The sequence below is a fragment of the Falco rusticolus genome, chromosome 5 (genome assembly GCF_015220075.1).
Source record: "Falco rusticolus isolate bFalRus1 chromosome 5, bFalRus1.pri, whole genome shotgun sequence".
NCBI lineage: Eukaryota > Metazoa > Chordata > Aves > Falconiformes > Falconidae > Falco > Falco rusticolus.
This window is the reverse complement of record NC_051191.1, coordinates 89,795,228-89,814,284: the sequence shown is the minus strand read 5'-3', so window position 1 is coordinate 89,814,284 and position 19,057 is coordinate 89,795,228. Positions and strand designations below refer to the sequence as shown.

At 46.7% G+C, this 19,057-nt stretch overlaps 1 protein-coding gene across 1 annotated transcript; it reads right to left on the bottom strand.

Moving 5' to 3' along the window:
* Window positions 1–247: 247 nt before the first annotated feature.
* CTC1 (CST telomere replication complex component 1) lies at window positions 248–17,349 on the bottom strand. The gene is given in 25 exon segments (XM_037389305.1): window positions 248–804; window positions 1,718–1,844; window positions 1,984–2,146; window positions 2,406–2,470; window positions 2,949–3,108; window positions 3,193–3,279; window positions 3,531–3,696; window positions 4,007–4,116; window positions 4,897–4,967; window positions 5,252–5,395; window positions 5,690–5,779; window positions 6,136–6,595; window positions 6,927–7,041; window positions 7,243–7,369; window positions 7,603–7,803; window positions 7,888–8,062; window positions 9,597–9,823; window positions 10,143–10,271; window positions 10,428–10,727; window positions 11,120–11,264; window positions 12,912–13,108; window positions 13,934–14,180; window positions 17,088–17,131; window positions 17,133–17,237; window positions 17,314–17,349. Coding segments are annotated over 25 exon segments (3,837 nt in total). The 5' UTR covers window positions 17,335–17,349; the 3' UTR covers window positions 248–643.
* Between the last annotated feature and the right edge of the window lie 1,708 nt (window positions 17,350–19,057).

Below are 19,057 nucleotides of genomic sequence, written 5' to 3'. Positions count from 1 at the left end.
CCTTTTCTCCAAACAGTCTCCTTTAATCTCCAAACAGTAACTTACTCACTTCCCTTCTCTTCTTGGAGGAAGGAAGTGCTTGAAAAACATAATTTTAACAATTTCAATTAGGTTAAGAAGACCATCCCCTGTGCCAACTGTACAGTTTCACATGAAGACAGCAAATGTTCTGCAAAACGCCTGGCTCTGGCTCAGAAACCAAGGATCTATGTTCTGCCTCATTCCCCATACAACAAGTAACACCGTATCTATTTTAGTATCAAGGTTTATTTAAACTGTAATTTAATAGCTTTTTTTAGTAGTTACTACCATATAAAATACACCCATTGTGTGCCCTAGGCCCAAAGCAACGGGTGGTGTGTAGAAAGTATCACACATCTCTCTCCCAAAACACAGTCCAGTACCGCTGGTGGCAATGCCCCAGAGTGACCAACCATTCAGGAGTTCCACAAGCCACAGCTTCTTGATTGCAGCCTTCACCCTGTGCTCACAGGCCAGTGTTCCCACCGGAAAGGAGATTTAAAAAAGCTCCCAATCCCAGTAGGTGTTTCCATAATTCCTCTCTCACTGGGAGAGATGTTAAGCAGTGGCTCCTGCTCAGCAGTGACTAGATGTCTTCCTTACCCGCTCGCTGTTCGCCCGCTCAGCAGTGACTGGATGTCCTCCTCATCCTCTCGCGGTTCAGATACCTGAAGGCGTCTTGTCCCACCTCCTCCACGTTCAGGCACAGCAGGCTCACGTAAGGCCCCACTTGTGACACAAACTCCACTTCACCGCACTGAAAATTTCTCAGCTGGAGTGGAGCTGACAGGGAAAGATCCGACCTGTAACAACTCAGCAGAGGGCTCTCGCTCTGCTCTAGCACACAGCAGCAGGAGTTGCTGGGGGAGAAGGCCTTGCAGCAGCTGCTTGCCATCTGCTAGACCTCAGGGACGGCATGATTAATGGATCCGGGACGTAAGCAGATGAATCCATTTGGCCAGCGTCCCTCCAACTTGGAGGAAACAGGCTTTCTACACTATGGAATGCTGCTCACATAGCTGATGCACTGAGCTTTGTATCTTCTATCGCCATCAGCAACCTGGCCGTACAATGTTGCATGATGGCCAAAAGATACTATCTCCACAGCACAGCATCCTCTGGTGAGCTCAGTAAATCAACCCCTGCGGCACCTGGACTCGTACTCAAGCACTAATGTGAGCACGAGCAGCTAAGAAGAACGTTCCCTTAACACAGCAACTGCACCGCTGTGGCAGCATGGGCTCAGACATCAGCACCCATGAATTCAGAACTCTTCAGCACTTTAAATTCTGTGGCCACGGTGAGGATTTCCAGGCTTAGTCTTGACTTTACCTGCTGTCCTGTCTGAAGGCAAAACCCACTTGCTCTGAGCAGGCCGCACAGTAACCCTGGCTGGCCAGAAGCCCGTCCCATCCACGGACTGGGAACCTTGCTCTAAACCAGCTCTATGCTTCTGTGTAAAGTGGAGAAATTAACATTGCTGTGGACAGTGACTTTTATATTATTTCTGTGGTTTTGTAACCACAGTTCTGCCAAGATCATCTTAGCTCTACACTACAAAATTCACAATTCCCTTGAAATCCTCCAAAGACCTTGCTCTGTGGGCAGAAGGCAGCTCTCCTTCCCCAGCCTGGTGAGATGTCTCCTCCCCTCCTTCCCATGCTAAATATTACAAAACCCAACAGTACTTGCTTACCAGGTTGCAGAATCTTGGAGGGCTTCCTGTCCAGGCTGAAATCCAGCAGGATAGGGCGACAGATGAGAGGACTCCTGCACAGGCTCCTCAGGTAGCAACCAATGAGATCCCCAGGTTCCTCTACACACTGAGGAAGGAAAGGGCATGTTACCAGCGGACGTGTAGAGGGAGAGAGGGAGCCACTGGAACACCCACAGCAAAGAGAAATCCAGTCCAACTGAGGCTCGAGCCCAGCACACTGCAATCCCTACTGGAATAACACTCACCCCCGTGCCAGTAGCTTCCCCGTGCTGGACGGACACGCTGCCCCTGCTCTGCACACAGTTCTGCACCATTTCCCACTCGAGAAGGCTCAGGCCCAGCATTGCTGCCACGTGCTGGTTCTTGCACAGCACCAAAGCTTCACCCGTTCCGTCCTCCACCAGCACCCTATGAAGTGAGCAGCCAGACTAAGATGCGGAAGGAGGCCAGGACAATGCCTGGCTCCCTCACCAGGGTCACGTCCCAGACAACAGATCTCAGTAGAGAGAGACATGGAGGGTTGTTCACATCTGGGAAGACAGGACAACGCTAACTTCTACCTTTGCTCTTCTGTCCACCTCCCATCGGTGATCTGATTTTCTCCTCCCCTCTGTGACTTGTTCCCTCCTACCCACCTCTCACCGTACCCGATCTCCACAGCGCTTACCGTGCACTGGCTTGCCTCACGCCTGTGTGTGATGGACATGGTGGATTGTGTCGGGTGCACCTCCCCTGAAGAAAGAGTAAAGCTACAGCTATGTATGGGTGGATATAAAAGAGAGAAGGGGAAGAGCCACTGCTTCGTTTAACCCTCCCCTAATTAAGTATGCAAAGGATTAAAGAACTTCACTGCATTTCCAGTGAGTGTCTTGGGAAAAGTTTGTATGGGGAGAAAAATCACCTGCTGCAAGGTGCTGAACCCCAACAGCAGTGAACATGGGAAAAGCAGAGCATTAACAGGGTAGGATTCTCCCCTTCGGTGTCCTCACCTCACCCCCACTCCCAGCTGCCAGCCTGCCTGGAATCAGATACATCTAATCAGCTGTCACTCTGGTCCCTTTCTAACATTCAAGTCCTTCTCAGACACTGGGAAAAGAGGTTTTGGAACTGGGATAGGAACTCTTATTTCTTCTACACGGTAGCAAAGGCTATGTCAGAGTAGAAAATCTGAAAGGCTCCTCACAAATTATCTCTGTGGAAACTTGAATACCTCTTTGAAGATGCTGCTGCAAAGTGAGCAAACCCATTGCAGAGACAGAGCCAGTACGCAGGACAAGTGGCATAAAATCCGTGCCTGGTGCAGGTTTTGCAGGTGAGACTGCAAGCTGGATAGGAACACTAGTGAGGGGGGGGAGGCTTCTCCTGCAGGACTAGAAGAAATAGGAATGTGAGAAGCTCAGAACACACAAACCTTTCTTGGGACCCTGTAAGGTGGGAACAGGCCCTGGACTCACCTGGAAGGAAAAGGCAGGTGAGAAGCTGGCAGGGATACGATACTCACACAGCTGGAGGCAATGTATGTGCAATAAACATTATGGAATCTGCAATATGAAGGAGCAGATGTCAGAAAGAGCTTGTAGAAACCAAGCCACTCAGTTTTCTTGGGATGACTGGGCTGGTCTTCATCTGTAACATGGTAGGAGAATAATCTGTAGTAAGGGATTAGGAGGCACACAGGTATGGACAAGGGATAAGGAAGGTCCATGTGAGAGGAGAGATTAAGAGATGGTTTCAAAAACAGTAAGACAGGTCAGAGCTGTGGCCTAGATCAGGGCTCCAAAACCAGAGGTACCTTGAGATTTTACGTTCCACGTTCTGGAAGATGATCTTGGCTCCAGGTAGCAAACCCCAGAGCTGCCTGAGACAGGTGGCAGCAATGTAAATGTCCATGACGACAGGGCAGCCTGGAGCTACTGAGATGGTAAGCTTCACGCTGTGGTCACTGGCGAGCAGACTCCCTGAGGAGGCACAGAATCGCAGACACAATGAGCTCGCTCACACGCCAGTAGCATAATCTGTCGCTGCGCTGGACCTGCTAGAGGTGTTTTCCCTCCCACCACTGTTTGACCTCACAGATTTTCCAGGTACAGTATTCCCCTTCCTATCCCCAACACACATGCAGTGTGCAGTTTCCCAGGCCTCTGACACGCAATGGGATGCAACATCCTGGCATATTTCCACTATTCTCAGATACAGGAGCACAGTTAGTCAAGTGCACTGCCTCTCTGGAACAGAAAGAATCAATCCATTGTTACTCGGCAATCTTACCTTTCTGCTTCTGAAGGCCAACAGTTACAGATGGCTTCTCATTCTTGGGAGAGGCACACAGGCTCCTCTCCACGATCTCACCGGAGACAGAAACAAGGGAACCTGTGAAACTGAGAGCAGACCAGGATTTCTGTCCTGCCTGAAGACAAAGGGAGCGGAAGAAGGCCTAACTTCAAGAATGTCACAAAGGACAGGGTGAAGTGGAATGCTGTTGCTTGAGCTCGGTTTCAGGGGAACCTGCCCTTGAGCACCTGAGCTGCTGGACCGAGGGCAGCTTCGTGCAGCCTGCCCCACCCAGGGACATGAAGTCCCTTTAACTCACTTTCCGCTTCTTCAGACTCAGCAGTGAAGAAAAAGGGAGAGACGTTACAGCCTTCCTATCTGCTTAACTCCTAATTGTTCTTCTTGATTAGAGGAAGAAGCCAAGCAAAGAGAAACTCAGTTTACCATAAGGCACTGGTGAAGGTTTCAGTGCGCATGCATATCACCCCAGATTAAAGATGCTTTGGACAGAAAAGCTTCTAACCCTAGTATTTGTTTGAGCAAGACTGCTAAAACAATCAAAAACCATCATACATTCAGCCTCATTTTCCCTGCTGTGCCTGTTTCACTTCTGACAGGAATTTAGGATAGACCTTAGGGACCTAGTCCACACCAGTAGTAGCTCAAATTTCTCCTGGACACCATTTTGCAGTCCTGTCATTGGCAACCCCTTCAGCTTTGATAAACAGGATGGGGGCAGCCTGGACTACTCACACATCAGATTTCCCCACCATATTCCTAGGGCAGATAATTCATTGCTGTTCAGTGTAGGACTGTCTCCAGCAAAGACGAATACAGACCCATTCCCTCAGACATGGTCATATGTCATCTGGGGCAGACCAACATACCTGTTGCTAAGGACTTCTGCAATGGAGGAAATTCTCTGGCCCATGCCTGCCAGCACCGACCTGGCTGCCAGCTAGAAGTGAGGGAGACAGCCTCAGATGATTGCAGTTTATAGCTAGCCCCAGCTAGAGCAGTAAAGACAAGCTCTGTGTGCTTAGAGCCAGGTCAGGTAACTGATGCTTCCTCCCCAGATTAATTCTGAGGCAGGAAAATGCAAAGCCCAGCAGCAGCCTCTGATGGAGCTTAGAGCAGAACGGTCTCGTCAACAAGACATTCTGTATTGGTAATTTTCTGAGCTAGTTCTGGAGAGATCTACAAGTTGCCTGTGAAAGCGCAGAGCAATAAGGCACTGCATACCTGGTGCTCAGGCAGACAGGAGATCCATGTCTCGTGCTGTAACTGCCAAGCATCTTGGACAGGCAGGCACAGGGGGCAGGATGACTTGCTCAGGAACTTTAATGGCACGGGTGGAGAACAGAGCTTGTCAAACACTTCCAAGTCCTGAGGAAAGGGTGATAAGGCAAGAAAGAAGACTATTAAAGGAAGAAGATGAAAGCTATAAGGGAAAAAAAATGGCCACTAAAGAAAAATGCTTTAAAGGAAAAAAAAACCCAACCCACTGAACTCTTTGAGTTCTAAGAATTTTAACCAACCACAGAACTGAAGCAGTTCCCTGGCAAGATGGATGGGAATTCCAAGCCTTGAAAAGAGCTTAGTCACCCTCTGACTCCTTGACTCCCACACACAGTTCAGCAACATCTCCAAGATGAAACAGTGAGACAACCTCTCTCTTACCGAGCAGCAGGGCACAATGAAGCGATACAGTCCACCCAGGTGCAGAAATGGAAACCATCGTAGAGACTTCCCCATAAAGAGCAGTAGTGCCTGCAGGGGAGGGGAGGAGAAAGAGAGAAAAGGGCATGAGAAATGTGAGGGAAAAGGCAGGACATTTAAAAATACAGCAAGACGAGAGCAAGTCCAGCAGAGGATGTCTTGACTGAGAAGTAAGGTTAGCACCATCAAGGGTAAGAAAAGGTGGATGCATTTACAGGAAGGTGACAAAGAGGAGATGGAACTCCCTTGGGGTGGCACAAGGAAGCTGCCTGCACAAACATACATCTGTAGCCAACACATAACCACTTTCCCATGGATCAGGAATCTAGACAATTATCACACAGGCTCCCTGAGGCACCATCTCCCAGCCTTATCAAACCACACCCCAAAGATGCTTCCTGCCTCACTTCTTGCCGTGCCACGCCCTCCTCTCCATCACAGCCAGTCTCCTCCAGCTCTGGTAAGCTCCCGATGTCGCTGGGGTGGCTCCAGAGCCGAGGTCTGCCCAGCCACAGCACCGTGGCTTGGAAACTGCACTGCAGCTCCTGTTCCTCTCCACCTTCTTCTCTGGGTAGTTGGTAATTGCGTGACATAAGACCCTCTTTCTGGGTAACCAAGAACAGATGAGACACACAGCTGGTTCTAGCGCTGCTCTGATCCCCCTGACAGTTCTCATCTCTGTCAGTATCTGGTTTGGGATCCTCCAACTTCAGCATTTTTGCCTTCGGGGATTCCAGCTCAGGTATTAAGCTGCCATCACCCCTCTTCCTCAGAGAGGAGCTGTTTCTGCTCCTAAGGCCTTTCTGCATTGGTCCTTCAGCAGCACGGAGAACCTGAACATCCTCAAAGTAGAACTGCACGTAGACACTGAAATGACAAATGGTAGCAGTGAAACTCCCCATTCTGTGATTGCCCAAAACAAGTGGGTTTCTGGGAAAAGTACTTCTGGTGAGTGCCCCACAGCTATTCAGCAGGAGCAGCGGGGATGGGTGAAGTAGAAGGCAGCCACCAGGCTGGGTGTATTCTGAACAAGATGGTGGGTTTGCTGTTGACAAAGATCTCTTTTTCTGCAAACAGCAAAGGACAGATTGCTTTGGCACTGAAATACTATGCTGATAAGCAGCTTTACCATCGTCCAAAATAGCTGTGGAACTGGAGAGTGATGATTTTACTTGCACACTGAATAAAAGGGACTCACCTGGTTTTTTTCTCCCTCACATGCTCCAGATTTCCTAGGTGCTCCGAGGAAGGAAAATCAGTCTGAAGGAATCTCTCTACTATGAGCTGGTAGTTTTCCACCTGCAAGAGCGATCCTGCAAACACATCAGAGAAAGGAGCTGAGCTAATAAAAAGAGAACATAAACCCAGTAAGCTCAATTTCCTCATTTTGAAGTCACAAGGCCAGGCAGTGACAGTTCAGCATCTCTATACCAAGTCTCTTCTTCCTTATTTTGGAGCTGGATGGCAGAACAGCAAAACTCAGCACTCTCAAATTTAGTCTTAGTAGGACATACCTATGAGAGCTGTATGGGCAAAGGGGCTACCATCCTTATGGGATATCACACAGGAAAGCCAGCTGCTGCTGTCCTGCAGCTGGAGGTTACTGCTCCTGGAGGAGACTCTCAGCACACCCAGCAGTATCTGCAACAGAAAGGAAGCTGCAAAGAGCATCAAACACTTGCCATCTTTGAAGGCTATAAATCAAAGCGCGTAGCAGCAGCCCAAATTCAGCCCGTGTTCAACACACCGCAGGTGAGGAAACCAGTGTTGTTCCCTAACAGGAGGAACAGGCATGCATCAGACAGGGCGCTGGATGGCATGGGTAGAACCAAGAGCTCTCAAGGCACAGACAGTAAAGGGAATACGGCACTTACCAGTCGGGGCTGGAAACTTCCTGCTGAGAGTGTGCAGTAGGACCAGGCCAGTCTGCGATTCAGCTCCTGGGTGCCCATGTGCTGTGCCTCCGAGGGGGAGAGCACCTGTGACGGGCTGAAGCCTTCCCAGCTCTTCTGTTCTGCCATATGGCGAATTTCAGACAGAGATGGGGCCTGGCATGGGGGGTTCAGGGTCAAATACTAAGAGAGAAGAAAGAAAGAAAGAACCATCCGAGTTTATTCCCATCAGACAAACAGGGAACAGCTCACAGAGCGTTTACTCACCTTCCGCAGCGGACACTGGTGTGTTTTTCCTAGGATTTCACTATAAACATCTCTTGCTTCCCCTCTGTCTGGCACCATAGCTTGCAGAAGGGGGACAACGAACTTCTCAGCAGCTGTAGGGTTTCGGCGCGTAGACCTAAGCAACGATCGATGATGCCTAAAGAAACAAGAAAACCTGAAAAAAATTACAACAGTTAGAAGCATTAGTACTTTCAGTGAGTTCTGCACGTAAGTCAGAGATTCTTTCTGCTTGTTATGAGTGAATGTGCTATGTAGGACAAGAACTACAGAGAGCACAAAAAGAGCATGGAGTGATTAAAAAAAGGAACATTTAAGGCTGATGCAGATTTATGTCAGGCAGGCAGACAAGGAACAGGAAAATATGGACAGAAATGGACAGACTGGCAAAATCTTGAAACTCAAGCGGGCAGAAAAAACCCCTAATCACCCCAAAATAACCTCTAAGTCACACAAAATGGATGTCCATGCATTTTGGCTAAGCTTGATATGATTACTTATGTTAGGTATACTCAGCGTTCTTTTAGAAAAGGTAAAAAAGAATAAAAATTCACAAGACAAATAATTGCAGATTGCTCTTGTTCCAGTATTTTTCTTGTGTTGCATCCCTTTCCAGAAGTTCAGCTCACTGCTTTTGAATGCCTGGAAGTGATCACACTGCCAGTCACAATATGACTTAATAACATAAAGTGAACTCAAATAAAAAGATATAGCAACCCACTCACTGGAACAATTTTCAAGCAGTAGCAGGACTTAGCAGTCACATTTAAAGAAAGTGAAAAAGCTAATAAAAACTGAAACTTATAGCTAGAATCATGCCTGAGGCAAAACTGAAGCAGTTTTATTGGAAAGCACGGAAAGAATTTTTATTCTACAGTGCCAGTAAAGCATAGGAAGGCTGAGGATTCTGTGAACTTGACTGCCAGAGATGAAATATATACATTTTAGTTTTTAAAGTCCAAGGCAGCAGTTACAGTGATCAACCACAACTACTGCAAAAAACAAATATTTTCACTGACAGAACCCAGAAGTAAACCCAGAAGTAAACCCAGAAACGGGCCCACAGCTGTCGCGCAAACAGAATGCAGCCATCCAGGAGAGCAGGAAGCCATCTGGAAGACCCAGAGATAAGCAAAAATGTGGGAAAATCTGCTAAGACAGAGGCTCTCAAACAAATGCTCACTCTGCTGGCAATACTCAGAATATCTCAGCGTGATATTCCGAGCAGCTGCTGCTGCTGCTCCTGTGAGTAGCCAGGACGCAAGAGCCTTTATATTGGTTGTGATCTGGCTGTAGCAGCAGTCTCCATCTCCAGCCGCAGCACCCACCTTGATTTGCCAAGCAAACAATATTGGCAGGCAGACAACCCTACAGTCCCTCTGTGTTTCAGGGCAAAACTTGCTACGCAGAAGTACGTGAGCACATGACCTGGAGTGCTGCAGCTTCCTGAGAGCAGTGGGCTAACGGCACATGCACTTGAAAAATATACAGGATTTTCTCAGCAGAGCAACTGCAAGGTAGAAGCAACTGGATATGATGTGAAATGTAGATAAAGGGCTGGCTTAGGCCAGTAAACCAGCAGCAGCATTTATCCAAGCACAGTAATCTTAAGAACCCTTGGTCTAGAAGACACCCAGATAGCCTACAAAGCACATCGACGTGTAGCCTGACTTCAGAAGAACTCTTCTCACCTCTTCTCAAATGCCTCCAGGAGGCTCACCATCCAAAGGTAGAGTGGCATACCAAGATTGTAGTGGAAGAGCAGCTGTAAGTAGAGATTTCCTGAAGAGGCTAGTGGCTGGTAAGGGGTGCTGAGCCTCGAAAAACTCTTCAGCACAACAGTGCTGCTCAGGCAAGCACAAAGTGCAACAAAAGGGAAGGATACCAGAGGCTTCTGCAGGAGGTGGACATCGGTGAGCTGAGATACACAGACATACAGATTAAGAGAAGGAGATAGCTAGTCTGCCACCACTCCCCAAAACCATCACCCCATCCTAAACCCTCTGTCACTCTACTGGATTGTTCATAAACCTACTGGGTCTGAGTAACCCGGCATGGAATCAGGTAATAATCATTTTGACTCTCATGACCAAGCCCAGACAGTAAGATCCCCAATTTTGTTCCAGATACTTGCTGAAATAATGCCAGTCCCATACTCTTCTGTTGATTCACACACTCGTGAGCCGTCACCAGGGCCTGAGTCTTTTCCACTGAATGCCTCGTAAGTCTCAACTTACCTCCACACATGCTCCTGGTCGGAGTCCACGTGCAGAGTTCAACAACTGCTGGTAAGCAAGGCACAAGCAGACCTTGTTATCCAGCAAAAAGAGACCAGCTTGGATGTTCAGTATTTCAGTGACATGTCCCTAGACAGCAAAGAGAAAGTTACAGGAGTCCCAGAATATGAGACTCATAGGCCTGAGCAATAAGGAAATAAATTCGTGATGAAAGTAAGACCTTGCAGGCCAGAAGCTGAAACTCTGGAGCACAAGTGGGCGAAGGCTAACGCTATGAATCCTTACCACATATGAGATGATCTTGGATCCTTTTGCTGATCTTGGCCTCTCTTCAACTCCCAGCTGCAAAGAGTTACTGAGCTGCTCAGCAGTCTCAGGGTAAGCAGACTGAGTGGATTCTCCTTGCCAAGCACTGTCCAGCGGCTGCTCCCTCACCTGCTCTGCACAGTAGGGCAGAAGGCAGGAAGAAACACCAGTGACAAATATTCTTCGTCCCAATTTCTTCAGGCTGGACATAGTCAGGTCTGTTATTGTGTACCTGTGACCCAGCTGGAGGATATGGTGCCACACCAGCTGGTTGGGCTTCTAGGGCAGAGAAACCAGAAATGCAACATCAGCATCTCCTGCACTGGAAAAAATTCTTCCCGAGCCCGATAACCTCACTCAAGAGAACTTTTCCTTCGAAAGAATGGCCCCACACTTAGTGGAAGGATGACATCTACAAGATGTTCAGGGACATGGCAACTGCATGAGGGAGGAGGGCTGTCTTTCTGCAGGGCATGGAACTAGACTTCTTGCATACAAGGGCTATCATAGGCTGCATGGAATAAAATAAATAAATAAATTAATAAAATAATTGCTAGTAAAAGGAAAACTAAATCAAACTGGGAAGTCAAAGGCAAGCTTCAAAGAATTGATCAACTAGCACATACACAGATACATATGGTAAATTAGTAAGCAAAATTCCAAGGACTTACCTGCACCAGCACAGGGAACCAAACAGCTGAGGTGAAGCACTTTAGAAACAAAAAGAAGAATGTCTTGTGGTGAATACAAAGGAGAGGCCCGAGTCTGGTCAATTCACCTGCCACAGTGACCTTGGATCTTTTCTGACATAAAACCCTAGATGACAATTGAGGAGGCAAAGGAAATCAGAGGTGAAAGAACTCGCAAGTTATCTCAAAAGCAAAATAAACAGATACGCAGCATACACTTTCTGGAAATAAAGGATCCAACAAGGTAATATGGATCATCTATCAGGTTTTTGAAATAGTATTTGGCTACAAAATTCTTAATTTAACCTTTTTATACTTAATTCCTTTAAGATTTAAAAAAAACACCTTAGTATTTGAAGACAGCAGGGTTGTATTGAAGACAGCAGGGTTGTTTTGAACAAATCCACATGTTCCATGATAATAGCCAAATTATAAAAAGCTCTACCTCAAACAAGAAGCTAATTATAGGTCAAAAGGAGGGGAAAAAAAGAGCCACAATTCTTCAGCAGAAAACAGAATCCTGCTTTGCAGATCCATGGAATAGGACACTGTGGAAGCCCTAAGCCTGTAAACAAGAGAGGCCTGAAAGCAACCACAGAGCCTTCCTAACAAACTCGGCAGAGGGTGAAAGAGCAGCAAAATGGAAAGCAGATGAGAGAAAGGTGACATTTCTTTAGTCATTTCTGTTGTCATTTCAAATCTTGCTTAAAAAAATTAAAATAAAAAATCATTTCAAGCAAACAAACATTTGTCCTTTTATTTGCCATTTTCCTTTCAACTCCTACTGGACTTGAATATAAGCATCCCACTTACTTTAAAAAAAACCACATTCTTGATTCAAAAACATATAAACAATTATCTAACTTTATGACTTTTAAAAAAAGAAACACCAGGATGTCTACACACACTAGTACCAGCACTTTATTGGTAACATTTTTAAAGAAGGAAAATGTAAAATTGGTTAGATACCAGGCAATAGCAGAGGAACTTTATGTTAAAAGCCTGAAAGCATACACTGAAAAATGGTAACAGTATGCTTTAGAAAGTTCTGTCAAGCTAAATCAAACACTTAAACTTTAAAATAAGTTTCTCACAAGCAGATAAACCCAATTAAAACAAAAGATAACAAAAAAGACTAAAGCAGCCTGACTAGTGACATTTTATTGTTATGAAATTACACCAAGAATTCTTTACTCAAGATGATAAAACATGACCTAGTACAACTTGAAAATACCAACTTCGGTAAGATTTGCCATTCCATTGACTACATTTTCACATACTGTAAATATTATTTCCACTAAAGACAAGTTACTCTTGTCAGCTGACATTTAACTGGCACCTTTATCTCAGCAATCTGCTAAGAACCTGACTGGTGGTGTACATTAATTTCATATTAGAATCTATAATTACTTTCATTAACACTTTTGATTCACTGTAGGTCAATAAAAAAATCCTTGTGCTAATCAAGAGTGAATTTTAGCCTCAGTGAAAGTTGAATCATCACTTTGTTCTCATGTCCTTTATGTAATATATCCAGAAATACTTAAAATTTGTCTTACTTTGTCAAAATACAAAATAAAAACTTCAAATAAAAATAAAGTCCTGGAAAACAGCTGATTAATGAAAAGTGGCTTTATTGTATAACTTTCACTTCCACCACTCACCGTTATGGTTCCACCTGTAGCAGAACCAGAATTTCGCTTTTCCTATGCCAAGTGCTCTTCATGTGCAGAGCCACAGTACTACGATGGAGTTGAGCATGCTAGGTGTTTACCTGGAGGCAAGCAGTGGCTCGTGTGATGCCGGGTGGGCAACTGGAATGCTGTCAGGCACTTCCTTTGGGAGATTTACTGGCACTGGATCCACCAGGATTTCCAAGTACCCTGCTGCGCTCTGGTCCGTCTGTGGTATATATGACCAGCTTGGGAAAAGGAACAGTGACTCCAGCCACTCAAGTTCAACATGCAGGAGCTAAGCCAAAAAATAGTAAGATGAAAGCCTGAGATGAGTTAGAGTGTTTTTTCAGTGTTACTTACAGTGTTCATTACTAATTTGTCCTTGCACGCAAATCACAAACACTTGTTCTGCTGCTGGGCTTCCTTACTAAATGAGAGCAGTGTTTTCCACCCATTCTCTCACCTTGCATGGAGAACTTCCGTTCTTCCAGATGCAAATCTGGAATTAATTCACTGCAATGCTTAGTTATTTTCAGACTGTTTTTCTAAAATTCTCATCTGCTTTCTTTTTCCCTGGGCTTTCAGTTAGAAGTTCATAACAACATACTTTTTCCTAGTCTTCACCTCCTTGGAAAACACAACCTCGGTGCTTTTTCATCACCACTCTAGGGGTTACCTTTTATCTAGACTCCCCTTGCAATGACCTTCAGAAGCTTTTAATTCAATTGTCACACAAGCTATTATTTCCTGAAAGTATGTCATCAAAACAACCAGCACAACTCTCCAGAAAGTTATTTTTGCTCCACTAGTTGGAATTCAACAACCAGAGGGGAGTGCTATGACCTCCTGGTCTCCCAGAGCACCTTGTCTTCCTGAGAATTTAACAGGACTGTACATTAGGCTGTCTCTTTTTTCCAGGCCAGTGCATTCAATATTTGTTCTCCTAAGCAATGACAAATTTGACATGTTCTGCCCTCTCCCAGGATCCAAGCCTGCTGTTTCTCCCTGTTACACAGATTTGTTACTTCCCACACTACAGACTTTGGCAAACCATTTGAAACCGCTGGTGGTTTGTGACACTGCCCCAGAAGTGGGAATAACCCTCAGCCTGAGGACATACCTCACATGGAATTATCCCAGTATTGTCTTTCACATATAGGCAGCCATCTACCAGGTCTTCTTTGTTCTCTTGACTTCTATCTGTTAAATAGCCAACCAGGATCAGGTAAGTCCTTGGCAAAGCACTCTGTGTGGGGAAAGCATCTCGTCCTTGATGAGCCCATTCTTTAAATTCATTAGTGCTCCAGGTCAGGTGGCTGCAGCATGGTATGCGCTGCTGATGCTGTAGGTCAGAGATGGAGATGAAACTGGAAAAAAACAAGAGTGAGAATACAAAAGGATGTAGGAAAGATCTCCATCTGCAAAGTTTGGTGATTGTAACGATCACTGCAGTGGACAAAGCTTGGCTAAGTCAGAAGAGCCTTAGCTCAACTGGCATAGTCTGGTGATAACAGATGTCAAGAACCAAGTCAATTCACTGGAATTTATCAATGATCTCTCAGCTCAGTCAATATGTTTCTTCTGCTTAAGCATCCTCTCTGAAAAAAGACATCTTTTGCTACCACGGTTACCCAAACAGGCATGCAGAAGACTTGTGAAAAAAATAATTGAGAGTTAATAAAATGGAACATGTTTTCAAGTACACGTCAGGATAAGCGGGAAGAAGAATAGTCATTAGTTCAGTCATTTTTAGTCTGAATGGGAGACTCTGTGAGAAAACCCCAACAACAACTCAACTTACAGATAAGTAACGAACACAGGTAAATACAGACCAATTCCACCATTTTGTGCTAAAATTGCTGAATTGCAGTCGTGGTTTAACCCTGGCCAGCAACCAAGCACCATGCAGCCACTTGCTTACTTCCCCAGAGGGATGGGGAGGAGAATCGGAAAGGAATGTAAAACTCAGGGGTTGAGATAAGAACAATTTCATAGGTAAAGCAAAAGCCACGCATGCAAGCAAAGCAAAGCAAGGAATTCATTCACTGCTTCCCATCGGCAGGCAGGTGTTCGGCCATCCCCAGGAGAGCAGGGCGTAACAGCTACTCGGGAAGACAAACGCCATAATGCCAAATGTCCCCCCTTTCCTTCTTCCCCCAGTTTATATACTCAGCATGACATCCTATGGTATGCAATACTACTTTGGCTAGTTTGGGTCACTTGTCCTGGCTGTGTCCCCTCCCAGTTTCCCGTTCTCCTCCAGCCTTCTCGCTGGCAGGGCCCAAGAAACCAAAAAATCCTAGATTTAGTATAAACATACCCAGCAACAACTAAAAATGTCAGTATCCTATCAACATTGTTCTCACACCAAATCCAAAACACAGCACTGCACCAGCTACTAAGAAGAAAATTAACTCTATCCCAGCTGAAACCAGGACAAACTTATAGATTGGATAGCTTACACAATGCAAAGCTGAGAGAAAACAAAAAGAGTAATCTTAGACTGGACCTTCACTTGTAAGAACACAGCCAGGCTAGCCCTAATCTTCCTACCTACCCTCCTGGCTTTGGGGAGAGGGGAGAGAAGGAGATGTAACATCACATCAACCACATGTGAAGCCATCTGCAGTTTAGCATCTACCATGCTTAGACTGACCACAGTACCAAATATGGGAGAACAAGGCAACATCTTCAGTAGATTCTAAGCCTCTTCAATGTTTATATGACCACGGCAGCATTCATCACTGTTGTTTACATCCTGGCTCTCTACACTAGAAAATATGAATGTCCTCTGTCCATGCTAACATCAGCATTGAGTGAATACAAACTGGTCTCCAGCTAGTAATTTTGGTGCTTGTTTCCAGTGAGATTTGTTGATAATTTTAGGTTGTGAAACCGGAGATCTGTTCGCAACACCCACTTGCTCAGTAGCAAGCCACAAACAAATTCAAAGAGTATGAATTTGAAGTTTCATTTGATTAGTCAGGTATCAAATGTTCAAAGCCAGAAAGCAGTCTAGACAAGTGATGGGTCTGAATCAGCAATAAACAGTATTTCTATTTTAAAAAGTTAATCAGGATAGATAAATTTATGCAGGTACTTGTGTATTTAGCAGGAATTTGAACAGGAGGAAGATTATCTGAAAATTGCATCAGCAGACTGCTCCATCCTCAGAGACAGAGCAGCACTGGGAATACTACTGATAACTATGATCTTCAAGAACACAGTGCTTGTTTTTGTCATGCACTGACTGCTTTTTGGGAGAAACCTAAACTACACCAGTCACTGGATCCTGTTTATCACATACAGAGAAAAATGGACTCCCTTCTGGTGCTCCACAGCTAGATAGTTAGCTTTGGTGTAGTGTGCTGCCCACAAACAGAATGTTGGCCTCATACAAGACAGTATCAAGTACCCTTCAACTCTTCTCTATGAATTCTCCTGATTATAAACTGAGCTCTGGTTTAAACATCATAAAACAGTCTATAGAAAAATATGGCTTAGATGGTATCAGTTTAGCTGGTGTGAAAGACCTACCACCTAAGTTTATAAACTATTAGTATAGAATTATGGGCCCCAAGTCCCTAATCAATTCCAGTTGACCTTTGTCCCAAAACCAGTCAAGCCAAACTTTTCAATCTGGATCTCCTCAGCAAATTGCACGTTTTCATGATGGTAAGCACCCAGAAGCTTTGTATCAGCTAAAATATCGACCACACTATCCTAGATTCCCTCTTTGTGAGAGCACACACTTGAAGGCGGACCTCAGCTGGCCAACAGCCTTGGAGACTGTGCCCAGGAACAGCCTCCTGAGCAGACTAGCAGCATCCAGCCGGGAAGCCGTCGTGCAAACGCTGTGCAATACAGAAGCTCACTCTCAGCGAGATGCCCTACTTTGGTTACAGCCTCTACCTACCGCAGACTAGCAGATACGGTACTTAATCATACCGCAAGAGTGATCGGGGGTGCATCGAAGCCAAGAAAAAGCATGTGGTTACCCGTCTTCGACAACATCCTTCCCACACCCAGCATCCGGGGCAGATGTCGCACACCAGCGAGCAGTGCTCGGCTGGTGGCTGCTGCTAAAGCCTCCACGCTGAGCTCCCGGGAGGGCCCCGCCGGCTGCGCTCCACTGGCCCAGGCCTGCAGCCGGGGCCCACAGCCGGGCCTCCCTTCGAAACGTACCACAGGGCCGATGGGCGGGCACCGGGCCCAGAGAGGGCACCCCCAGACTCCATCCCCTCACCCCTCTCTCTTCTCGTCCCAGCGGTCACCTGTATCCCAGCGGCAGTTCCCCGCCACCTGCGCTCCGCAGGCAACCGCAGCATCGCGTCCAGCAGGGGAGGCTCCGGCCCGCCAGGCCCCTGACGGGCCGGGAGCGCTCTGTGGATGAAGTCCCGCGCCTCCCGCAGCCAGCGCTGCTCCTAGGGAGAAGCAGAGAAACGGGGCTTCAGCACCGTGTGGCGGGGAGGGCCCAGAGGCCCCCTCTGGCGCACTCACCGCCGCGCTGGGCTCCGCCATGGCGGCGATAGGCCATGCTGCTCACGGCGTTCCCATGGCGACGCGGCGGCGGGAAGCGCGCAGGGCCTGCTGTGGAGTACCGTCGAGCCGCGAGCCCGCCGGGCTCCGCCCCCCCGCCCCGGCCAGCCAATCCCCGCTGCCAGCCCCGCTCGGCGCTCCGGCCCTCCCCTCGGCGGCGGCCGGGCGCGGGGGCGGCACCGCCCCAGAGGTAAAAGGCTCATGAGGGCGGGGGGGGCCCCGTTGCTCACCGGGGCTGTCCCTCAGGGAGAGGGATGGCGAGAAACGGGAACCCGGGAGGGTTCCGCAAGCCGGGAGTTAAAGCGGCCGCCCTGGCAGGTTGAAATCCAGCGGCTGTGTGACAGGAGGGTGGAAGGCTGGGCTCGGTCCCCGCCGTGGCACGGAGCCTCGGAAATACTGAAGGCCTGGCAGGCCGCAGGGAGGGCGGGAGGGGAGGGCAGCTGCCTTGGGCTGGTTCTGGCAAAAGCTGGGAAGTGGAGTGTGCTGGTGCGTTTGGCGTTAATGTATGTCTATAACGTGCGCAGGCTGTTGAGATTGCTCTCACCCTACCCGAGCTGCACGAAGAGGCCAATGTAAAGGTCTGTGGGGATTTCTCTTGACACTTGTGTGGTTCTAGAGAAAATATTTTTTCATTTTCTGAAGGCTGAATCTCTATGGAGATGGAAGGTTGTGCCTTATCCACTCATGTGAGAGTATGTGATAAACCTGGAACAATCCAGTAAAAAACATGTGATTTCTTTCTCCCAGAATGTACTGAGTGGTGCATGAGAATTTTCCTTTAGGTGCTAATTTGGTATGTCCTGTTTCAAGGCAAGGAAATTAACTGGGCAAAACTTGTAACCTTTCCATCTTTATCCCTGGAGATGGCTGCAGCCTGATAACAGGTTGTTCTATTTCCCTCCTTCCTGGAACCTGCAGCTGGAAGGTCAGAGCTGTTCCAAGCCTGCAATGCAGAAGAGAGCTACATAGCTGTGTGGCCCTCATTATTTTGTCCTGGTTTTTGGCTGGGATACAGTTACCTTCTCATTAGCTGGTACAGTGCTGTGTTGTGGATTGAGTATGAGAATACTCAATGGTAAAGAAACTATTAAAACATGCTGATTGTATCAATTGTTAAAATACACACAGAACAACAGACAAAAATATCTACTTAACTGGCCACCATGATGCAAAAGAAATACATCGGTACTCAGAATTGTGAAAAAAGGATAGAGAACATCATTGGTGAGAAACCTTCCTGGGGCAGTCCACCAACCACAACTGGGATTGTAAATGCATGTTGCACCCAGTAGTGGTTGTGTTGAAAAGTTAATCTGTTATGCCTATTACTTACCATCATATTGTACATAAAATTATGGAGACTGTTATCTTGCCTTGAAAGACTGAGAACTAGTGTCTTAGAAGGAATGTCTGTAATAAGGGAGGACACTGTCAAGGAATATTGGGACTAGAGCTGTCTGGGTTAACTGGAATTAGTAGCTAAATTTGCTGAAGCTCTAGGCCACAAGTGATCTTTCACCCAGATATGTTGAAATTTTACCTAATTCCATGGAAAAGGGGCTGCAAGAGCCTGTTTGAGCTAGAAGATGAGGCAGCAAGGAAGGCTGCTACAGTCCTCAGCACAAGCTCCAACCTCAGAGATAAGAAACTGCTCACATAGAGACAATTAAGAGACCTTTTGAAGAACAAGACCTCAGACCCTAAT